This window comes from Seriola lalandi, unplaced genomic scaffold (assembly GCF_002814215.2).
Source record: "Seriola lalandi dorsalis isolate HSWRI2012SDOR001 ecotype SW California unplaced genomic scaffold, Sedor1 jcf7180002054570, whole genome shotgun sequence".
NCBI classification, from domain to species: domain Eukaryota; kingdom Metazoa; phylum Chordata; class Actinopteri; order Carangiformes; family Carangidae; genus Seriola; species Seriola lalandi.
The window spans coordinates 2821304-2839172 of NW_019525123.1; the positions used below are offsets into that span (position 1 = coordinate 2821304).

General features: G+C 41.3%; 2 protein-coding genes across 2 annotated transcripts; one reads left to right on the plus strand and one right to left on the minus strand.

Moving 5' to 3' along the window:
- Positions 1–872: 872 nt before the first annotated feature.
- On the plus strand, positions 873–12762 carry LOC111662882 (alanine aminotransferase 2-like). Its single transcript, XM_023416874.2, has 12 exons — positions 873–995; positions 1085–1287; positions 5380–5469; positions 6107–6215; positions 6400–6533; positions 7069–7312; positions 7530–7609; positions 8298–8434; positions 9501–9675; positions 11554–11709; positions 11799–11911; positions 12056–12762. The coding sequence occupies exons 2-12, from the start codon at positions 1141–1143 to the stop codon at positions 12144–12146; spliced, it is 1476 nt and encodes a 491-aa protein (XP_023272642.1). The 5' UTR covers positions 873–995; positions 1085–1140; the 3' UTR covers positions 12147–12762.
- A 99-nt stretch (positions 12763–12861) lies between these two features.
- pdia4 (protein disulfide isomerase family A, member 4) lies at positions 12862–17541 on the minus strand. The gene is made up of 10 exons (XM_023416873.2): positions 17250–17541; positions 16590–16773; positions 16137–16342; positions 15899–16037; positions 15530–15735; positions 15246–15404; positions 14702–14853; positions 14268–14424; positions 13857–14090; positions 12862–13534 (listed from the first exon to the last, which is right to left on the minus strand). The coding sequence occupies exons 1-10, from the start codon at positions 17323–17325 to the stop codon at positions 13122–13124; spliced, it is 1926 nt and encodes a 641-aa protein (XP_023272641.1). The 5' UTR covers positions 17326–17541; the 3' UTR covers positions 12862–13121.
- Between the last annotated feature and the right edge of the window lie 328 nt (positions 17542–17869).

Genomic DNA, 17869 nt, shown 5'->3' on the forward strand with positions numbered 1-17869 from the left:
AGTATCACATCAGTGCTGGAGAGTAACTCCATTTACTCAATTACTGTATTTAAGTACAACTTTCAGGTACTTGTACTTCACTGAAGTACTTCTAACCAACACTTGTGCAGTTCCCCATTGCACAATGTAGCAATATAGCATCTTCCAGCTTTTTGTTATGCTTTTATTCCTGTAGCTTTGCTGTTTCGGTTCACTCTTGCCACTTTCATCAATCAGGTTTCCAGCTGTTTTTACACAGGAGACAGACAAAGTTAGCAGTAAGCTGATGAACTATTTGGACTTATATTGGCCAGGTGTAAAAAACAAACAAACAACAATTTCAAGAAATGCTAATGTTGTTCTGTCTGCTAGAGGTGTGAATGAGCTGCCATAAATACCATGTTAAGTATATCAACTTTGTAATGTGCAGAAAATTTAGTCAGTGTTTATAGCTTGTTCTGCCACCCCCAAGAGATTAGGTACCACTAAAAATAAATGAGCTTACTACCACATTAATTTAGAAATTAACTTTAAATTTGGGTGTAAAGCAAATCGTGTTTCTCAGAGCGATTCCAAATTATTTAAAAGATGGTTATTACAGCTTATTTTGCTTTTACAAATAGTGCCTTACCAGAAATTTCAGCCCTCCTAAATTCAAATTATTATGCACTGGCAATTACATCTCTTTACTAATGTTCAGGTGAGTTAGATAATCCATTAACCCCTAAAAGTTGCCTTTTAAACTTGAAAGATTTTCATATAAAGCTGCTTCTTTCCCATTGCAGCACGCGAAGGCCCCTTGCATTTAAGTGTTATTTTCCCGACAGCACTTAAACGTGTCATTTGGCACGCTAAGGCCAGAGGGGAACCTAGTGAAGAAATCCAACCAACCACGAGCAGAAGCGAGCGAAGGCGGGGCGGTCGGGTGGGAATATGAACACGGAGAGACACAACTGTCAGTTGGAGTAAACACACGAGCAGAAGCGGCTCCAGTTCCAGTATCCCGCGACTAACTGGTAACAGCGAGCACACTGTATCCGCTTATTTACAGTTACATTTAATGTTTCTGCTTAATGTAACTATTTCTTAATCTTTTATGTTTCAGATATCAGTCCAGCGTGCGGCAGCGACGGAAAACAGCGTGCGCGTGACATTACAAAAATGTCCCAGCAGGCAATGAACGGGGTCCCGTCCCGGGGCAAGGTGCTGACTCTGGATAACATGAACCCAAATGTGAAGCTGGTGGAGTACGCGGTCCGAGGCCCCATAGTCCAGCGAGCGGTGCAGATAGAGAAGGAGCTGAAAGAGGTAAAGACAGGTGCAGGGCTACAACTTGCCTTTGTGCTCAAGGAGCGGAGAAAAGTTTGATCATGTCGGCTACGTGAAAAGCAGAAAAACGTGAAAAGAATTTTAAAAAGTTGGTGCAGTAGAGAGTTACATTAAGTTATGAAAGGCTGTGTACATTATTGAAGTCATATATGTGTAACTTTTCCTATGGACAGTTTCAGTGTGACACATCCCATTTTTGACCAGTATCGTTTTTATTCAAGAAAACCGATATTGTGAAATCAAATCATGCGTGTCTGTGTGGGGGATAAATAGAGGAGGAACAGGGGGAAACTGCACAGCTGTTGATGCACTTCAACAGCTGGAATTTGACAGCAGCCAGATAGGCTACTGGTCATTTTTAGCCTAAAGTTTGTAGTTTTATTTGATGTCAAACACCTTTTGGGAATTCCATTTTTATTAAAAACACTGCAGCTCAAAAAATACTAAAAATGCTCATGAATGGATTTTGCTCGCACCAGCTACTGTGGACTAAGCAAAAAAACCAAAACAAAACTGTTATTTCCTTGTTCTGTTTCCTTGAGATATGGAAAGAAATTAAAAAGAGAGGAAGGAAAAGTAGGTTACCCTGACGAAAAAGATGTTTGCTGTGGACAGCTTTTGCTGACTGGCTGAGAGATTACAGACATGACATAGACAGTAGGTCAGCTTTTAAGAGCCCTGCATGTCAGCTGTGGTGTGTCCGTTATGTTCTGCTTCTGCACTGCCATGCAAAACAACTCATATTACACTATGTTGGGCTGATAACAAATGAGTGTAAATGTAACATTGATGTACAGTGATTTCTTAAGGACGGCCAAACAGGTTGAACATGGAGGTTTGATGCAACCCTCCCTGCAGTTACATACTCTTCTCAAAACATGTAATGAGCTGGGTGTGGGGGGTGGGGGCTGCAGTTCGAACCGGCTTTGAGAACATTTCACTTTTATCTAGCCTGAGGTGGCTGTAGGATTGCGAGAGTGGAGGATGTGTATACTGTGGATGGATATTACATAAGAAAAGAGGGTACATTCTCTGTCCTCTTTTGTCTCTCTGGCTTTGCCTACCTCCCTCCTCCCCACAGGGGAGAGAGTTCATTGGACTGAGCTGCAGCTGTGAGGCCCAACAGCGTCTGAGGCCTTTCTGTGCAAGGAGGTTCAATACAAGCAGCCCCAGTTCTCCTGAAAGTGCTTGGGTTCTTAGTAGTCCACTTGTTTTTCCTCTACTTAATAGAGGAAAACCAAAAAACAAACCTATTCTTAATGTTTGACTGGAATAAGTAAAATCTTGCTGGAATGCCCTAAGCATCTTGCTAGGAATTATAGCGGTTTATATTTATAATATTTGAACATATGAATATTTTATATATTTGTATAGACAGGTCATATCCAAAATACAGAAGAGAGAGTGTAGTTTTAGACACAAACATTAGTTTAGACAATCCTGTTTAACACATGATTTGCAAATAGTGTGTTACATTAACAGGAGTTGCTTTAAATAGTGTGTTTTTCCTTGCTGAGAAGCAAACATAAAGTTTACTCTTTTCCTTTTACTTTCACCTGTTAAGTGGCACCACATGCAGCAATGCAAATGTGGGTATATAAAAAAAACAATCTGAAATGTAAAGTCCAGGAGTTTTCTGCGAGGTCAGGAGGGTTTGTATGGCAGCAGTTGCCCAGTCATCTGGGGGCTTACTTCCTGTCAGATCTGTGACTGGAACACTTTTACTGATGGCTCAGCAGATTTTATGCAAGTGTGTTTGTGCATGCGTTTGCTGGTGTGGTGATGACCCTTATAAATCCTTACCCAGACATCTGGCATGACAGTGCCTGCACTGCAGTGAGCTCATACAGGCTTGGATCTCAGCTGCTGGCAAGTCTGCATTGTCTGTGACAACAAAAGGGTGACAGAGCAAGAGATCAGAAAAAGAATCCACCTGTACTTTCAGATAAATCCTCTTTATCCTGCGACTGTGCTCCTTTTTTTTCTGAGTGAATTGAGTTTCATCTCAGTTGACATCTTGTTAGAAATATATTGAGTTAGAAAAATCACATGAGCATGGTTATATCTCAATTTGCATCAGTTAGAGATTGAAATAGTACGGTTCCAGACAGTTATTCCAGCATGCCTGAACAGTCTTGGAGGGATGACAGTTTCAGATTACATCATAAGACTAAGTAAAATGTGAATTCAGGACAGTTGTCAGGCCAGGCTCTATTCAGCCTGGTGACCCACAGGGTTTCTTGGCCTGGTTCACTGGTCCGGCCTGTGTAATCAGTGCCTGGTGCTGACTGAGCAGGAGAACTCAGCGCTGAGCCGGGGAGGCGACTGGCTTCTCTCTTTCCCAGAGAACAGCAGCCTCTTTGTTGCTCGAGAGCAGGCAGGGACAAGGACTCAAAAGGAAACGTGCTGCATCCAGTTACTTAAATTTCAAACGAGCTCACTTCGAACATAACGCTAACCCAGAGAACCTTGTAGATCTTACTATAGCTCTCGCTCAAGGACACAGAAATAATAATATTGACTCAGTTAAAAGGAAAATTCTCCCTGTGCCCTTGGAGGCCTTTTGCCTGGTATTTTATCTTGTAGAAGACACTGAATCATGTCAAGGATCATGTAAACAGCGTGAGCTTTGAAGACATTTAAAAAGACACATAAATGAGTATCCTGTCTCTTTCCTATGTACTGATGGCTCAAGTTATATAAAGGTTAGATGAATGTGGGAAGGAAAGACAGAGCTGGCTAATTGTGCTTTATTCCTTTGGGGTTTTTCCTGTCCCAACCTCTCCAGAGTGACATGACATACAAGATTTGTGATAATGGGCTGGCCTGGGAAGTAATATATGGAGTGTATTACGACTATACAGTTGACCTAAATTCAGTATGGGGAATGTTATGTAGGTTTGGGCGGCTGACTCACTGATCCTCAAACACTCAAGGCAGGTTCCAGCAAAGACCGTACTGGCAAACAACAGACAATTATATATGACAAGATGATTGCCCGGTGCAATAGTTGTTAAATTTGTGATTCAGTTTGTATTCTAAAACTCTAAATATTTCAAATAATGTTATTGGGAGTTTTCAGTTTTGTTAGTTTAATGATGTGCTTTTGAATGCACAAACCATCATGCCAAAAAAAATCCTTGTGAGTATCATGTGTATCTATTTTAACCTTGTTGCTCATCTATTGTCACATTACCTCACTTGATAAAGAGCAACAGGTGCAGCATGTTGTTCCCAGCAAACAGACAAACACCAAACCAGAGCTGGCAAGATCCAATTTGGAACAACAACAGATAAGAATAAAGGACATGCTGATATAATAGAGGGGAACAGTGAGTGGATCGAAGGAGCAAAGTGGTTCAAATGAGGAGATGAGGAATAAAATGAAATAATCCAAATTTATTAAGCCAGCAATTCTGGAGTAATACCCCAACCACAAACAGTGCGGGGTTTGTGTTTCTGTAAGCCCCAGCAGCAGCAGCAGCAGCAGCAGCAGCAGCAGCAGCGTCATCGTTGCCCAGGCCGACGGCTCCTGCTCCAAAGGCCAAACCAGACTCCAGCCAGGGTCTTTGCAAAACAAAAGCGTGCTAATGAGAGAAGATGCATGCATGGGTGTTCAGGGGACCAAAGGGTACCGGTCTGTATGAGATGAATACAAGTGGCTGTGATTTGATTTACACACTGAGCCATCATGTGGTAACAACACAGAGTGGTGGCTGATGTGATGTACTGTAGTTATTAGACTTTGAAAGATTTCATTTCCCCAGCACAGAGAGCCTGTGCTTTGATCTGAAACACAGGTGTTGAAAGAATGTCTGAGGCCTGCAGCCAGGTTAGTAATGCTGATGGGCGCTTTAGAGTCTTGAGCTCATGTGTCTCCTTCGCACTTTTACATGTCCTGACATATCCTTTTCGTTGAAAAGCCTGTGATTATATGTAAGAATGAAAAACAAAAAACCAACACTCTTGCTCTTTCCACTGTCTCCGTATTTATCTACACCTTCTACATCTGTAACCCCAACCCTGTCCTGAAAACCTGATTCTTACACTTCTCTGTTTTTATCTCTTCAGGGAGTCAAGAAACCTTTCACAGAGGTCATCAAGGCTAACATAGGCGACGCCCACGCCATGGGCCAGAAACCAATCACATTTCTCAGACAGGTTGGTGCACTTTTTACCGTCTTGCCTTCAGTCACTTGAGTGGTTGTGTTTCATAAGCTGTTAGTACTCATAATTATAGTTGTGTGTGAAACTGGATTTTCTACTCTCACATGCACCACTGGTCTAAAGCTTTTAGAACAACTCCATTCTTTTACAGACAGAGGGTTTGTGAGTCATCAACAAAAGTTGGGGCACCTGCAAGAATTGTTTGCATTAACTTTCATTTACTTCCACCTGGTTGTAGTAACACTGCATATAGAAGCAATGTTTAACTAATTAATTAATTAATTTTTATTTACCTTGGTGTTGTCTGTGCTGTGTGTTAAATGTGTATGTGTAAGACTGATGACACCAAACTGAATTTAGCTACGGGTACAAACATATAACCTAACCTATTGATACAGGAAATCTGTTAATTAACCAGTTTCCTAATCCCTGTTAAAACCCTGTGTTCTGTGTCATTTATATAATTGTTCAGTTCTTGGTAGTTTACCACTTGCCTTTGCACTGCTGAGATTTCAATAAAAACTAGAAAAACTGGGGATGTTCTCAATCTTTTGAACTGTAGTGTTTGCAGAATCTATAGGACGTCTGTTAATGTCAGATATGTTGTGATTGTTTTATCCTCCTCTCTCAGGTCTTGGCTCTGTGCTCTTACCCTGAACTCCTGGAAGACAACAAGTTCCCAGAGGATGCTAAGAAAAGAGCGCGGCGTATCCTCGAGGCCTGTGGAGGCCACAGTATAGGTCAGACAACTCCCCGTTATTCCACCAACCACATTCACACCGTCGCCTTTCAGCACACGCGTCACTAGCTTCTCCCTTCGTTTGTGTATTCATTAATAATTTATTTGTTCAGCCTGAGTCTGTACAAACATCAACTGATGTAGCATGTTCTATGAGAATCAAAGTTCATTGTCTTGTGTTCTAGGGGCCTACAGTGCCAGCCAGGGGATCGAGTGCGTCCGTCAGGATGTGGCGTGCTACATAGAGAGGAGAGATGGTGGAATCCCCTCCAGCCCTGACAACATCTACCTCTCCACTGGGGCCAGTGATGCCATTGTGGTATGGGTTACACTTCTTATTGTTCCTGATTGAAGTGCTGACATTGTACTTTGGAGCAGATTTCCCAGAACTGTTTTACGAGTTGATACGACACAAATTGCACCACTTTTGGTATAATTGGCTTGTGAATCTGTTCTTGATTCAACTTTTGTTAATTATATACTCAGCTGTACTTTGCTCATCTGTGACATCAGTCCACCCGCAGACCTTTGTCACAATCAAAACAGCGTTCTCTGGTTTTATGTAACCTAATCAGGCTACTGAATGACCTTAAGATACGCTCAACTACTGCACCTAAGTTATCTATTGTTGCCTGCAGTGTTGAACTGTGACGTGTTTGGCACAGAGTGTATATTTGTAGGTGTGTTGGTTTACTCTGCTGTTATAAAGATAACCCCCTTTTACATATTGTCCTCCAGCTTGCTCAATACAGTTACTCTTCTTCTTAATTTACATGAATATCCTGCCAATCCGTATACATTTTCCAAAATAAAGGTTTCTGTCCCTTCTACCTCCCCACACCTTCTAATTCCAGACCATGCTGAAGTTGCTGGTGTGCGGTGAGGGTCGAGACCGTACAGGAGTGATGATCTCCATCCCTCAGTACCCTCTGTACTCGGCCGCCTTGGCCGACCTGGGTGCAGTGCAGATCAGTTACTACCTGGACGAGGACAAGTGTTGGAGTCTGGACGTCACAGAGCTCAGGAGAGCCGTCAATGCAGCCAGGCAGCATTGCAATCCTCGTGTCCTCTGCATCATCAACCCTGGAAACCCCACCGGTATGTCTGGTGTTAGCAGTTTCTCCATGTGAAATGAAACAGTGGCTGGAATTTTTTGATTAAACATAGAAAATATGGAGTTGATCAACTTTGTTATTTAAAAAAAACAAAAAACAATCATATCTTGGGTGGAAAATTCTTGGGCATTGTAGACATCACGCCGTATTTTGAGATTTGGTTTTCCTTCTGTCTGTACACTGGTTGTCCTGTTTGGCAGGTCAGGTCCAGAGCAGGCAGTGCATTGAAGATGTGATCCGATTTGCTAAAGAGGAGCATCTCTTCCTCATGGCTGATGAAGTAATTCACAAATGTCATTTGCTCTTTTCAAAAGCTTTTCACTCACAGTTTCTTTTGTCCAATAATGAACAATAAATCACACATGGGAGAAATTTTAAGAATCTTTCAAGCATGTTGCACTTCAGGCTTCACCTGATGTAAAGTGACATTAAAGCCGTTTTTTTGTTTTTCAAAGGCTGACCACCTTCTTTCACATCACTATGCAGGATGCAGCCAGAATTATAATATGCTAATAAGTTTTGCCCCCCACACAGAGCAGCACAACGATCAATTTTCTGCAAATATGCCATCCCACTCATTTATGTGCACTAAACAGGGTTGACAAAACATAGAAACACCTGAATGTAATGGAATCAAGTACAGCACCTGGACTAACTACATACTATGGTCACATAGACTGAAAAAGTAAAGAGAGACAAAAATGTACTTATGTATTATCCTTTTAGATGACTGAATACATTTTTAATTCATTTAATTCATGACGTACAGAGGTTAAATACAGTAGATCATTTGCTATGTGCTATCTTCTTGACATTTAAATTATCCTTTTTTAGTCAACTTTTATAGCGAACCTGCACATTTCAGCTAATTCTTATGTACAGATGTTTTTTTTCTAGATTTTGTTTTTTATGAATAATGATGTGTTTTTAATAAGGCTGTCTGTATTTAAGCTACTTTCCCATTTTAGGTCTACCAGGATAATGTGTATGCAGAGGGCAGTAAATTTCACTCCTTCAAGAAGGTGTTGTTTGAGATGGGACCAGAGTACTCCAGCACAGTGGAGATGGCCTCCTTCCACTCCACCTCCAAATGCTACATGGGAGAGTGAGTAGCCAGACACACACGTACACACAGAGTAGATGTGTGTACATAGATCAGTTTTTTTGTATTTATATTTAAAGGTGACCTGTGGAGTTGTGTTTTGTTCACCTCACACACAAGCACGTGGGTGTCACAATAAACAGCCCTGCCAATGGTTTCACACTATGAACACTGATCTACAAGGGGCAATAATGTGCCAGGAAACGTAAGAATTCTCAACAAAAAATGGTTTGATTTCATCTGCAATTTGTAATCTTTACATCATTAGCTTCATGAGTAAATTATCAGTGTTGCTGACTAAACTTTTGACAGTCTCTAGGGGCAGCTGTTCACAAAATCTTTTCAATGGACACGACTTGCTAGCACCTATTTTACAATAGTTTAGTGTTAATATGTAGATTGAACCTCGCTAGTATTACAATAATCAGCGATTGATAAATGAAGCAGTATTTCCTTTCTTCCATCTTCACATGTTACTGAGGACGAGAGTGAGTGGTGAGCTGCTAAAGCATGATGGCTAAAATACTGTATATATCAAGCAATCACTTGCAGCAGTTTACAGGTGGTATTTATTACAGTAGTTGTTCCTTATTGTAAAGGACAAAATGTCTTCTTTTGCATTTGTCTTATGCCTAAGCCACAGTAAACACCTAAACAACTAAGAAAACACAGTTTTGATAATGATAATATAATATCTTATATATCAGCAAATCTCATAGTAAAAGTTCAACTGATTGTTCTCAGTATATTTGCTTCAAACGTAGCATGATTATATAACATAATTTATTTTAGTTGTGAAAACGATAACAATAAACAAACAATACAGGATTTAGAATGTTAAAAAAATCTCAGCGTTGTTTTATTATAAAGGAAATGCATTCAACACGTTTGTTTGATGTATATAATTAGTAACAGTGACTGTAAATCTTTGTTAACAAGAAAACTCCATAGGGCACCTTTAAATGACCTACTGCCTGTTACTTCTGCTAACTCTGCTGACGTGTACATGTTACCTGCACTGAGAGTGTACTTTGTGTTTGACTTTCCTTTCCTCTGTTTATTTTGTCAGGTGTGGATTCCGTGGAGGTTACATGGAAGTGATTAACATGGACCCCGAGGTGAAGGTCCAGCTCACCAAACTGGTGTCAGTGCGTCTGTGTCCTCCAGTTCCTGGACAGGCTCTCCTGGACCTGGTGGTCAACCCCCCGCAGCCAGACGAGCCCTCCTACACCACATTTATGAAGGTCTGAATAACACACAAAGCTCACCAGCTAGCACACATCCTGGTAATGCTCTGAGTGTACGCAAACACGGAATTATTTAAGTAAATACTCGCCATGTAATCTATGCACACAAAGGCTGTATTGAGTGTGCTGAAGTCCTCACACGCCACTCAGTCCTTTGTGAATAATCAGCTTTTGATTGCTGAAAAATGCTATTACATGTGTTCACTTGTTTCTGTTACATTTTCACGCGTGCATTATACATACTGTTGTAATGTTGGTAGCTTGTGTCCGTCAGACCCACAGTTAGGCTGAAGCATTGTGTGGTTCAAGAAAGCCATTAGGTTGATGGTCATTTGTGTGTCCATGGGTACTGTGAGTCTCCAGCTGCAAAGGATGTATTGTTGTATTTGTATTTTTATTTGTATTTGCGGTGCATGACTGCATGCTTCAGCATCCAGGACACATTAAGTCATCAACTGATGATTAGCATTTTCTTTATTTGAGAAGCTCATCTTGGAATGGACATTCAAAATTAACTTAGACGATGCTGTAAATGTTGTGGTAAAATAAAATTAAAGTAAAAAAATTAAGTAAAACATCTAGTGTATTGATAAACACATATGTTCTTTCACGACTAACCTGGGAAAGGATTTGATTACAGCCTGAAGTCACCAGAACGCCCAGACTTATGTGAATATTGGTCAACCAAACAGAATATAAATAAAAATGTTTAAATGCAGTTGACACAAAGTATGAAATCTCATCCAGTCATCTTGCATTGTATTTGATAGATAGGCACTAGTTCAATTCAATTCAATTGTATTTGTATAGCGCCAAATCATAATATACATTATCTCATGGCACTTTACAGGGTAAGGTCAAGACCATACTTTATCATGGAGAGAAACCCAACAGTTTCCACAAAGAGAAAGCACTTGGCGACAGGGGGGGAGGAAAACCTCCCTTTTAACAGAAAGTAACTACAACAGAACCGGGCTCAGGGTGGGCAGCCATCGGCCTCGACCGGTTGGGTTTGAGAGAAGAAAGAGTGGGTGAGGGAGGAGAGGAAGGGAGAAGAGAGAGAGAGACCATGAACAGCAATATATACTGTTGATTGTTAACTGTAACAGCGAAAATAATAACAGATTTACCCATAGGTAATGGTGTTATCATATGTACTGTTAATTGTTATAGTGGAGATAATCATACTAATACCTATAGGTACTAGTGTTATCGATAATACTTATAAATAACATTAATAATAGTAATGATAATGACTAGTGTCCTCCACCTTCGGAGGGTGTGATGTTACACTGGAGCAAGTGCATACAAAGCTGTCTGCACAGTTCAATAGTGTTACTGAGATTAGGTGAGTGGGAGATAGTGGTTCAGTTTGTTGGTAGGCTGCATATTGTTGCGCTCTGTTGACCAAAAGGGCGGGAGGGGGTGGCGCCTAAGTAATCCTGGCTAAAAGTTTAAGGACTGAACTCCACATCTAAACCAGACACAACGAGGTTCCTCCAAATGCAGCTTTCATTGCACAGAATGTGTAGAAGAAAACTAGTGTATGCTTACAGGCACCTGCTATCCCACAGTTTGGCCCAGATGGTCACCAATCAGGAGTAAATACATCACATTAACCTGGCCAATGAAAACCCATTGCTGGATGTAAATAATGAGAGACAGGCATTAGACTGTAATTCCAACCGGGGCCTAGAAGTTACATGGATGACTTACCATGAACATGGACACTTGAGACACTCTTGTTAACAGCCTGGTGATAAACTGAAAAAAGATGATGATCATTAACTTGTGGAGGATGTGCAGCTTCAGCACAGACACAGAGTTCATGTATTCATTCCTCCCTGACAGTTTTACCATTATCTTCCGCTGCAGGAGCGGACAGCGGTGTTAACAGCTTTGGCAGAGAAGGCCAGGCTGACGGAGGAGATCTTCAACACAGTACCTGGTATCACTTGTAACCCGGTCCAGGGGGCCATGTACACCTTCCCCCGCATCACTCTACCTCAAAAGGCCATTGACAAGGCCAAGGTCTGCTCTACACACACCCTGCATCATCCTCATTTATTCATCTGTGTAGACAATTACATGTACAAATATGTGCATGTGTGTCTCTATAGGAAGAAGGCCAGGTCCCAGACATGTTCTACTGTATGAAGCTGCTGGAGGAGGAGGGGATCTGTCTGGTGCCAGGTAGTGGCTTTGGGCAGAGAGAGGGAACCTTCCACTTCAGGTTAGTGCTTTGACTCAGGCAGTCTCACTACAAACTGGATTTTTTTTGTCATTTAAACTTGATATTGCCTCTGGTTTGACTACAACTGTGACAGTGTTGCCATTAACCCACGTCCCTCTTCCTGTTCTGTCCTCCTCTGTTCAGGATGACCATCTTGCCACCCGCTGAGAAGCTGAAGTTTGTGCTGCAGAAGATCCGTGATTTCCACCTGCGGTTCACACAACAGTTTTCCTAAACAATCCTCCACCCTGAACTACATCTCAAGAACCAACCCGTTCAGTGCCAGTATCTTCAAGTGCCTTAATATGTGAATGAGACTGCAACTTCTGCAATACCCATATCTCACCTCAGAGCTGTGGTCACACCAGAGCAGATTTTTGTAAAGATATTTTCTGTGTTTTGCAGCAGTGATGAAACCATGAAAGTTTCCTTTGGATAACTAGTGAAAACATGTGCACAGAATGATGCACTGTTCATATGTACATACAGCATGTGAAGACGTAATCATCTTCAGTGCATGATGCACTTTCCCAAAGTATAACCCGGCCAAGTTTGTGATTTTAGATGTTATTATCTATAGAGTTATGAGGTATTTTAGATGTCCTTGTCACAGAAACTGCTACAGGTGCATTTCGCTCCTGCCAAAACTTTTTAACAGCAAAATTAGTTCAAAATGATGAACATGTTAGGTGATTACTGGATGAACATGACTGGCTGTAGAAGATGCACCATAATGAGGATGACTGAGTACTGCCAGGGCAATTCTTGCCTGTCTCAGAATGTAGCCGTTTGTATTACTAATGTTTAAATTGTTCATAAATGTGATTAAAAAACACTTGAATTTCTAAAAACCCTTGTTTTCTGAGATGTATTCAATGCTAGCTCTTACATTTGAAATGACAGTGATTTACAGTAACAAAGAGTCACATTTGAGTGTTGGCACACAAAGCTGACGGCATTTTGAGTTTTATTTAAAAAGACTTAAATCTTCAACAGTGCTTACATGCTTTTAGAAACAGAAGAAAGCTGAATCTCTTCAAATGAACAGAAACTAAAAAGGATGATTGAACATAATAATCATCATTCAACTCAGTAACACCGTTTAACTCCACTGTGTTCCCTTCACCTTCCCAGAGGCCCCTCTCAGCTTCCTCCAAGGCGCCGCCTGAGAGCGGTAAGAGTTCTTAGCTACTGGTCAGGAGAGAAAGTTTCAAAGTTCATCTCTCTTCTGTAGTTTTGTGGCATGTTTTTCTATGAACTTACTGAATCCTTCTATTGTTCTGTCTCCGCCTTCAAATTTTACTGGGCTCTGCTTGCTGTTGCTTGGGGCAAAGTATATTGTGGGAAAGCCTTCCACTTTGTAGCTCTCGTTTGGCACGTCGTTGGCTGTGGTGTCCATCTTGGCGATCACCAGGTTCTTCTCCCCTTTGTACTTTTTGCCCAGAGCCAAATAATCAGGCTCCAGTTTCTTACAGTGGCCACACCAGGGAGCATAAAACTCAATCAGGACGTCCTTCTGGGTATCCATGACAATCTCATCAAAAGTTTTTCCTACCACAACTTTAACTGGTCCTTTGTTGTTCTTTGGCACTGGCTGGGACTTGACGATGGGTTTGAGCTTTCCTGTAAAAAAAGAGAAAGAAGTAGTATACATTCAAATCCAACAAAGAAACTATTGCAGCTAATCAAATCTGAGAGCTGCAAGGTTTCATGTGCTGCTATCATCTTGTGGAAAATTGATTTAATATTACATAAAAGTCAATTCTCTCAAGAACTGAAATTCATTTCACACTTCAAAAGTCAAACTTAAACACTACAAGAAAAAGTGCATGTGCCTCACAATCCTAACCAAACAAAACATCTTTTACATGATCTCATCCTTCAAAATTCACCCCCACAGTCCAAAAAAAACAAACAAACAAAAAAAAAACACCTCAACACTCACCTTTCTTAAAAGCCATAACAAAGTCTTGCAGCACCTCAGCGTCAAACTCCTCGGGCTCCATGGCAAACTTTTTGCCTCCATCTGCCAGAATTCCCACATTAACTTCCTCTCCGCTCTCACTCAGGCCCAGGCTCTTCAGCTCCTCTGCGTAGTCTTCCTCATCAGCAATGGCAAACGTGTATTCTGGGAACTCTTTGGCCACCTCCAGCACCTTGGACCTCCAGAACTGTGTAGCTGAAAATTAATTAGGAATGAAATAAAGAGCTTCATTACTAATGCATGAAATGTACTCTTAAAAGGAAGAACTTCAAAACAAAGCTATTTATGCTAAATTTTAAACAATGAAATCTGCTGAATAGCTACATTAAGAATAAAAGTCAGATCAAATAAACAGCATTTTAACAAACTCACCTTTCCTGTAGTCAAAGCTGAAGTCTACTCCATAATACACAACCACCAGGGGTCGTTTTGTGTAGCGCTTAGCATCATTGCTTGGTTTCCTGTGGCCCACCAGAGGAATCACATGCTTTTTGAAGAACTCCTGTACTTCTGACACTGACGTAGAGTCCTACACAGTAAAAAAAGTTGTTGAGTTCACTTTTTCTTTTAAATGTCAAAAACTAGAGGTCCTTTTCAGAGTTGGATAATGCAGCACTTAGAAGTAGAGATGGCTGTTGAGTGAAACCTTTCGCTGACTGTTTATTTTTATACTAACATTAAAACTGAAAGAAAGCCAGTCAGAGTTTCATACCCAATGAAACCAATTCAAATTTAACTTCTAAAAAAAAAAAAAAAAAAAAAAAAAAAAAAAAAAAAAGGATTGAAATAGAAAAAAAAACCTGTACCTTGACTGCAAGTGTGTGTGACGCTGGCTCAAACTTGGAGCGAAACTTCTCAGGCTGAACAATGACAACCTGACCAGGTGACGCTTTGAGCAGTTTGCTCACTTCAGAGCTGAAGGAGTGACGGAAGGTGAAGTCTTCCCTCAGTACATTACCTGCCAGACAGACGAGTAACACAGATCTGTTTAATTGGCATTTGTGGAAGAAAGAGTTTGGACGTTTGACAGAAAAAGAAAGATGACTGAATGTGAACTGTGATGGATTACCCATCACAAGCAACTTTCAAGTTTCTGGAAGTTTCATTTTATAACATTCTGTTCGAATGTCACTGCACAGAGACAGGATAAAATATGTAAGGTAAGTACAGGTCAGTTCATCTAAAATTTGACCATTTTCAAGCTTACTGCATCATTATAAAGAACAGGAATGTTATGTTTTTTTTTTTACTGTCTTTGGGACCATGAATTGCAAAACATACATTAACCATAATAAAAAATAAATAAATAAAAAGGATGGATTATATCCAGCTCATGGTGGAACTACTTACAAGCCTCGATGTAGATCTCATAGGCTGCATCCTGCTCGCCGGAGAACACACCGACTATGACAGCATCATCCCCATCCTTGATAAGCTCCTGCACCTGTTTTGCTGCCTGGACCTGTTTGGAGGGAGGCCCTGCTTGCTCACCCATGTAGTCAACAATACCTACAGAGAAGGTGACAGAGGTGCATCACTGCTGATGGATGAACAGAAGTGAAATATCCAGACAGATCCGCATGCAGCATGCACGGAAAACAGCAAAGACAGGCATGACACAGTCAGTCACCTACCATACTTCTCTCTGGGTCCGCTGTAGTCAAACGCCTTGCCCTTCCTGAAGATCTTGAGGGTGGGATAGCCTGTGACTTCAAAGCGTGTGGCGATCTCATTCTCCACAGTGGCGTCCACCTTGGCCAGAGGAATGGGAGGAGAACGCTGGCTCAACTCCTTTGCTGCCTTCTCGTACTCTGGAGCCAAACGCTTACAGTGTCCACACCTGGAGGTCAGTTATAACAGGTAAACAATGAGGTTTTATTTGCTTGAAGAGCTGCTTTTTAAAAGATCCACCATTACCCCTGTGGATGCATATGTCACTTCTAAGCCAACAACATTGACAATTACACCATCTGTATTTCATAATTGACAGACTGCTGACTGACCATGGGGCGTAGAACTCCACCAGGATGATGTCTGCATTGTTAACGGTCTCATCAAAGTTATCTTTGGTCAGCACCAGTGTCGCCTCAGGAGGCGGCTTCCAATCCGGCTGAGCCACCTCTTTCACCCGATCCACAATGGCTGCAACAAACAGATATTCACCATACAAGTAATATAATTTTTTGTTATTTTAAAAGAGGACATGTCTATATTGAAAGGCTGTGAATCAACTGTCTTTACCCTTCGGTGTCCTTTCTCCATCGTAGTCCACAGCCTCTCCATTTTTAAGGATCTTGATGGTGGGATACCCCGACACTTCGAACCTGCTCGCTAACTCACTGGCTACTGTTGCATCCACTTTGGCCACAGGTATAGGAGGGTCATTCTCCTTGAGAGTCTGAGCAATTTTTTCATACTCTGGAGCAAACTGTTTGCAATGGCCACACCTAAAAGGAGAAAGAATACAGAGATGTTGGGAAGTTTTAAAGGATGTGAAAGGAAAGAGGCATGTTGCAGAATTTGCATAGGAAGTGACTTGAACATTGAAATATTCTCAGTTTCCACTGCTCCTTTAGTTTTCACTCAAGATTCTCAATACATTTTGATTGTAACCAAGTTTATAATCAATTGTAATCATAGAACTGTGATGTGGTTAAAAAACAAACTTCTTTAAATAAGAAATAGCAAACATACCATGGAGCATAAAACTCAACTAAAACGGTGTCTTTCCCTTCGATGAAAGTCTCATAATTGTTGTCGGTGAGAATCAGCACCCCGTTCTCTTCTTTCACCTCTGTGTCATCTCCTTCATCTTCATCCTCATCCTCCTCACCCTCACTGTCCTCTTCATCACCTTCCTCCTTCTCCCCTGTCACATCTCATAAGAAAAAAAGACAGGGGTTGATTTAAAGAGGAGTAAAGCTTGGACAATGTGATACTGCTTGTTGCACAGATTACAACAGGGGCAGGGCAGGCGTGGACATCACATGTAGCAGTTGATAGCAACAGACATCCTGTCAGTAGCTGAGTGATATTATCATAATGTTACACACTGACAAAGTGTAATGGAAACGGGACTGGCTGAATTAATATTTTACATGAGCCTAACGTAATTCTAACACTCAGGAGTCAGGTAATTGCATAATTGTGTTTGTGGCAGTACTGTTGACATTAGCTGACCCGTCCTGTTAGCTAGCGTGCTAACAGGACTAGCAGAGTATCTACAGTAACTTAGCTAGCTAGTTTGCATAAAAATAACTTGCAGGAAACACACGACAGCTGCACTGTAGCTTTATTTGAATAACTTATTCAGCTGTAATAATCGCACAGAGTTGTAAAATGTCTCACACTTACCATCTTCACATCTGCTGACAGTTGCAAAATGTGCAACGCCGAGCAGCACAATCAACAACAGGGCAACCTTCCTCATTGTCCACAGATGATGCGGCCCCGTATTAATGACACGCTTCCCTGAAGTAGCCTGGCTAATTAACTTAGCTAATAACGCTGATGAATGTCATCAAAATACTGTCGGCTGCACAGACCCGCCGTCCGGATCAATACTGATATGTGGCTGTAGGAATCTCTGCCTCGTAGTTTCATACAAACTAATCACTCCTGAAATCACTCACGCCGCCTCCTCCGTCTGGAAGTTGTCTGACTTGCCACGTTGTGGTTGGTTCCCACCATCGGCGGTCCACCAATCACAATTCGCCACTCAATTCCTTAGTCTGAGACGTTGGAGGATGCTATTGGATGCTTGTTTCCCTCTATGACTTCTGTGCTTGTAGGACTGGATCAGGACTGGATCCATGTTTATGGGCTAGTGGGTTAAAGAGACTGTTATCTGATATACGAAATTTATTTTTTAATACTTAACATAATAATTTCATTGCAGCTCTGCAGTCCACACAGCTTCACCAAACACACATCTTCACCAAACACAAACAATGAATATTTAGAGAACAAATCAG

Bases quoted from the DNA above. Each gene is read 5' to 3' on its own strand.
- LOC111662882 (XM_023416874.2), top strand. From the start codon at position 1,141: ATGTCCCAGCAGGCAATGAACGGGGTCCCGTCCCGGGGCAAGGTGCTG. The intron at 6,216-6,399 runs GTCAGACAACTC...CTTGTGTTCTAG, and splicing joins CTGTGGAGGCCACAGTATAG to GGGCCTACAGTGCCAGCCAG. The intron at 11,710-11,798 runs GTCTGCTCTACA...GTGTCTCTATAG, and splicing joins AGGCCATTGACAAGGCCAAG to GAAGAAGGCCAGGTCCCAGA.
- pdia4 (XM_023416873.2), bottom strand. From the start codon at position 17,325: ATGAGGAAGGTTGCCCTGTTGTTGATTGTGCTGCTCGGCGTTGCACAT. The intron at 16,343-16,589 runs GTATGTTTGCTA...TTCTCCTTTTAG, and splicing joins GTTGAGTTTTATGCTCCATG to GTGTGGCCATTGCAAACAGT. The intron at 14,091-14,267 runs GTGAGTTTGTTA...ATTAATTTTCAG, and splicing joins CAGCTTTGACTACAGGAAAG to CTACACAGTTCTGGAGGTCC.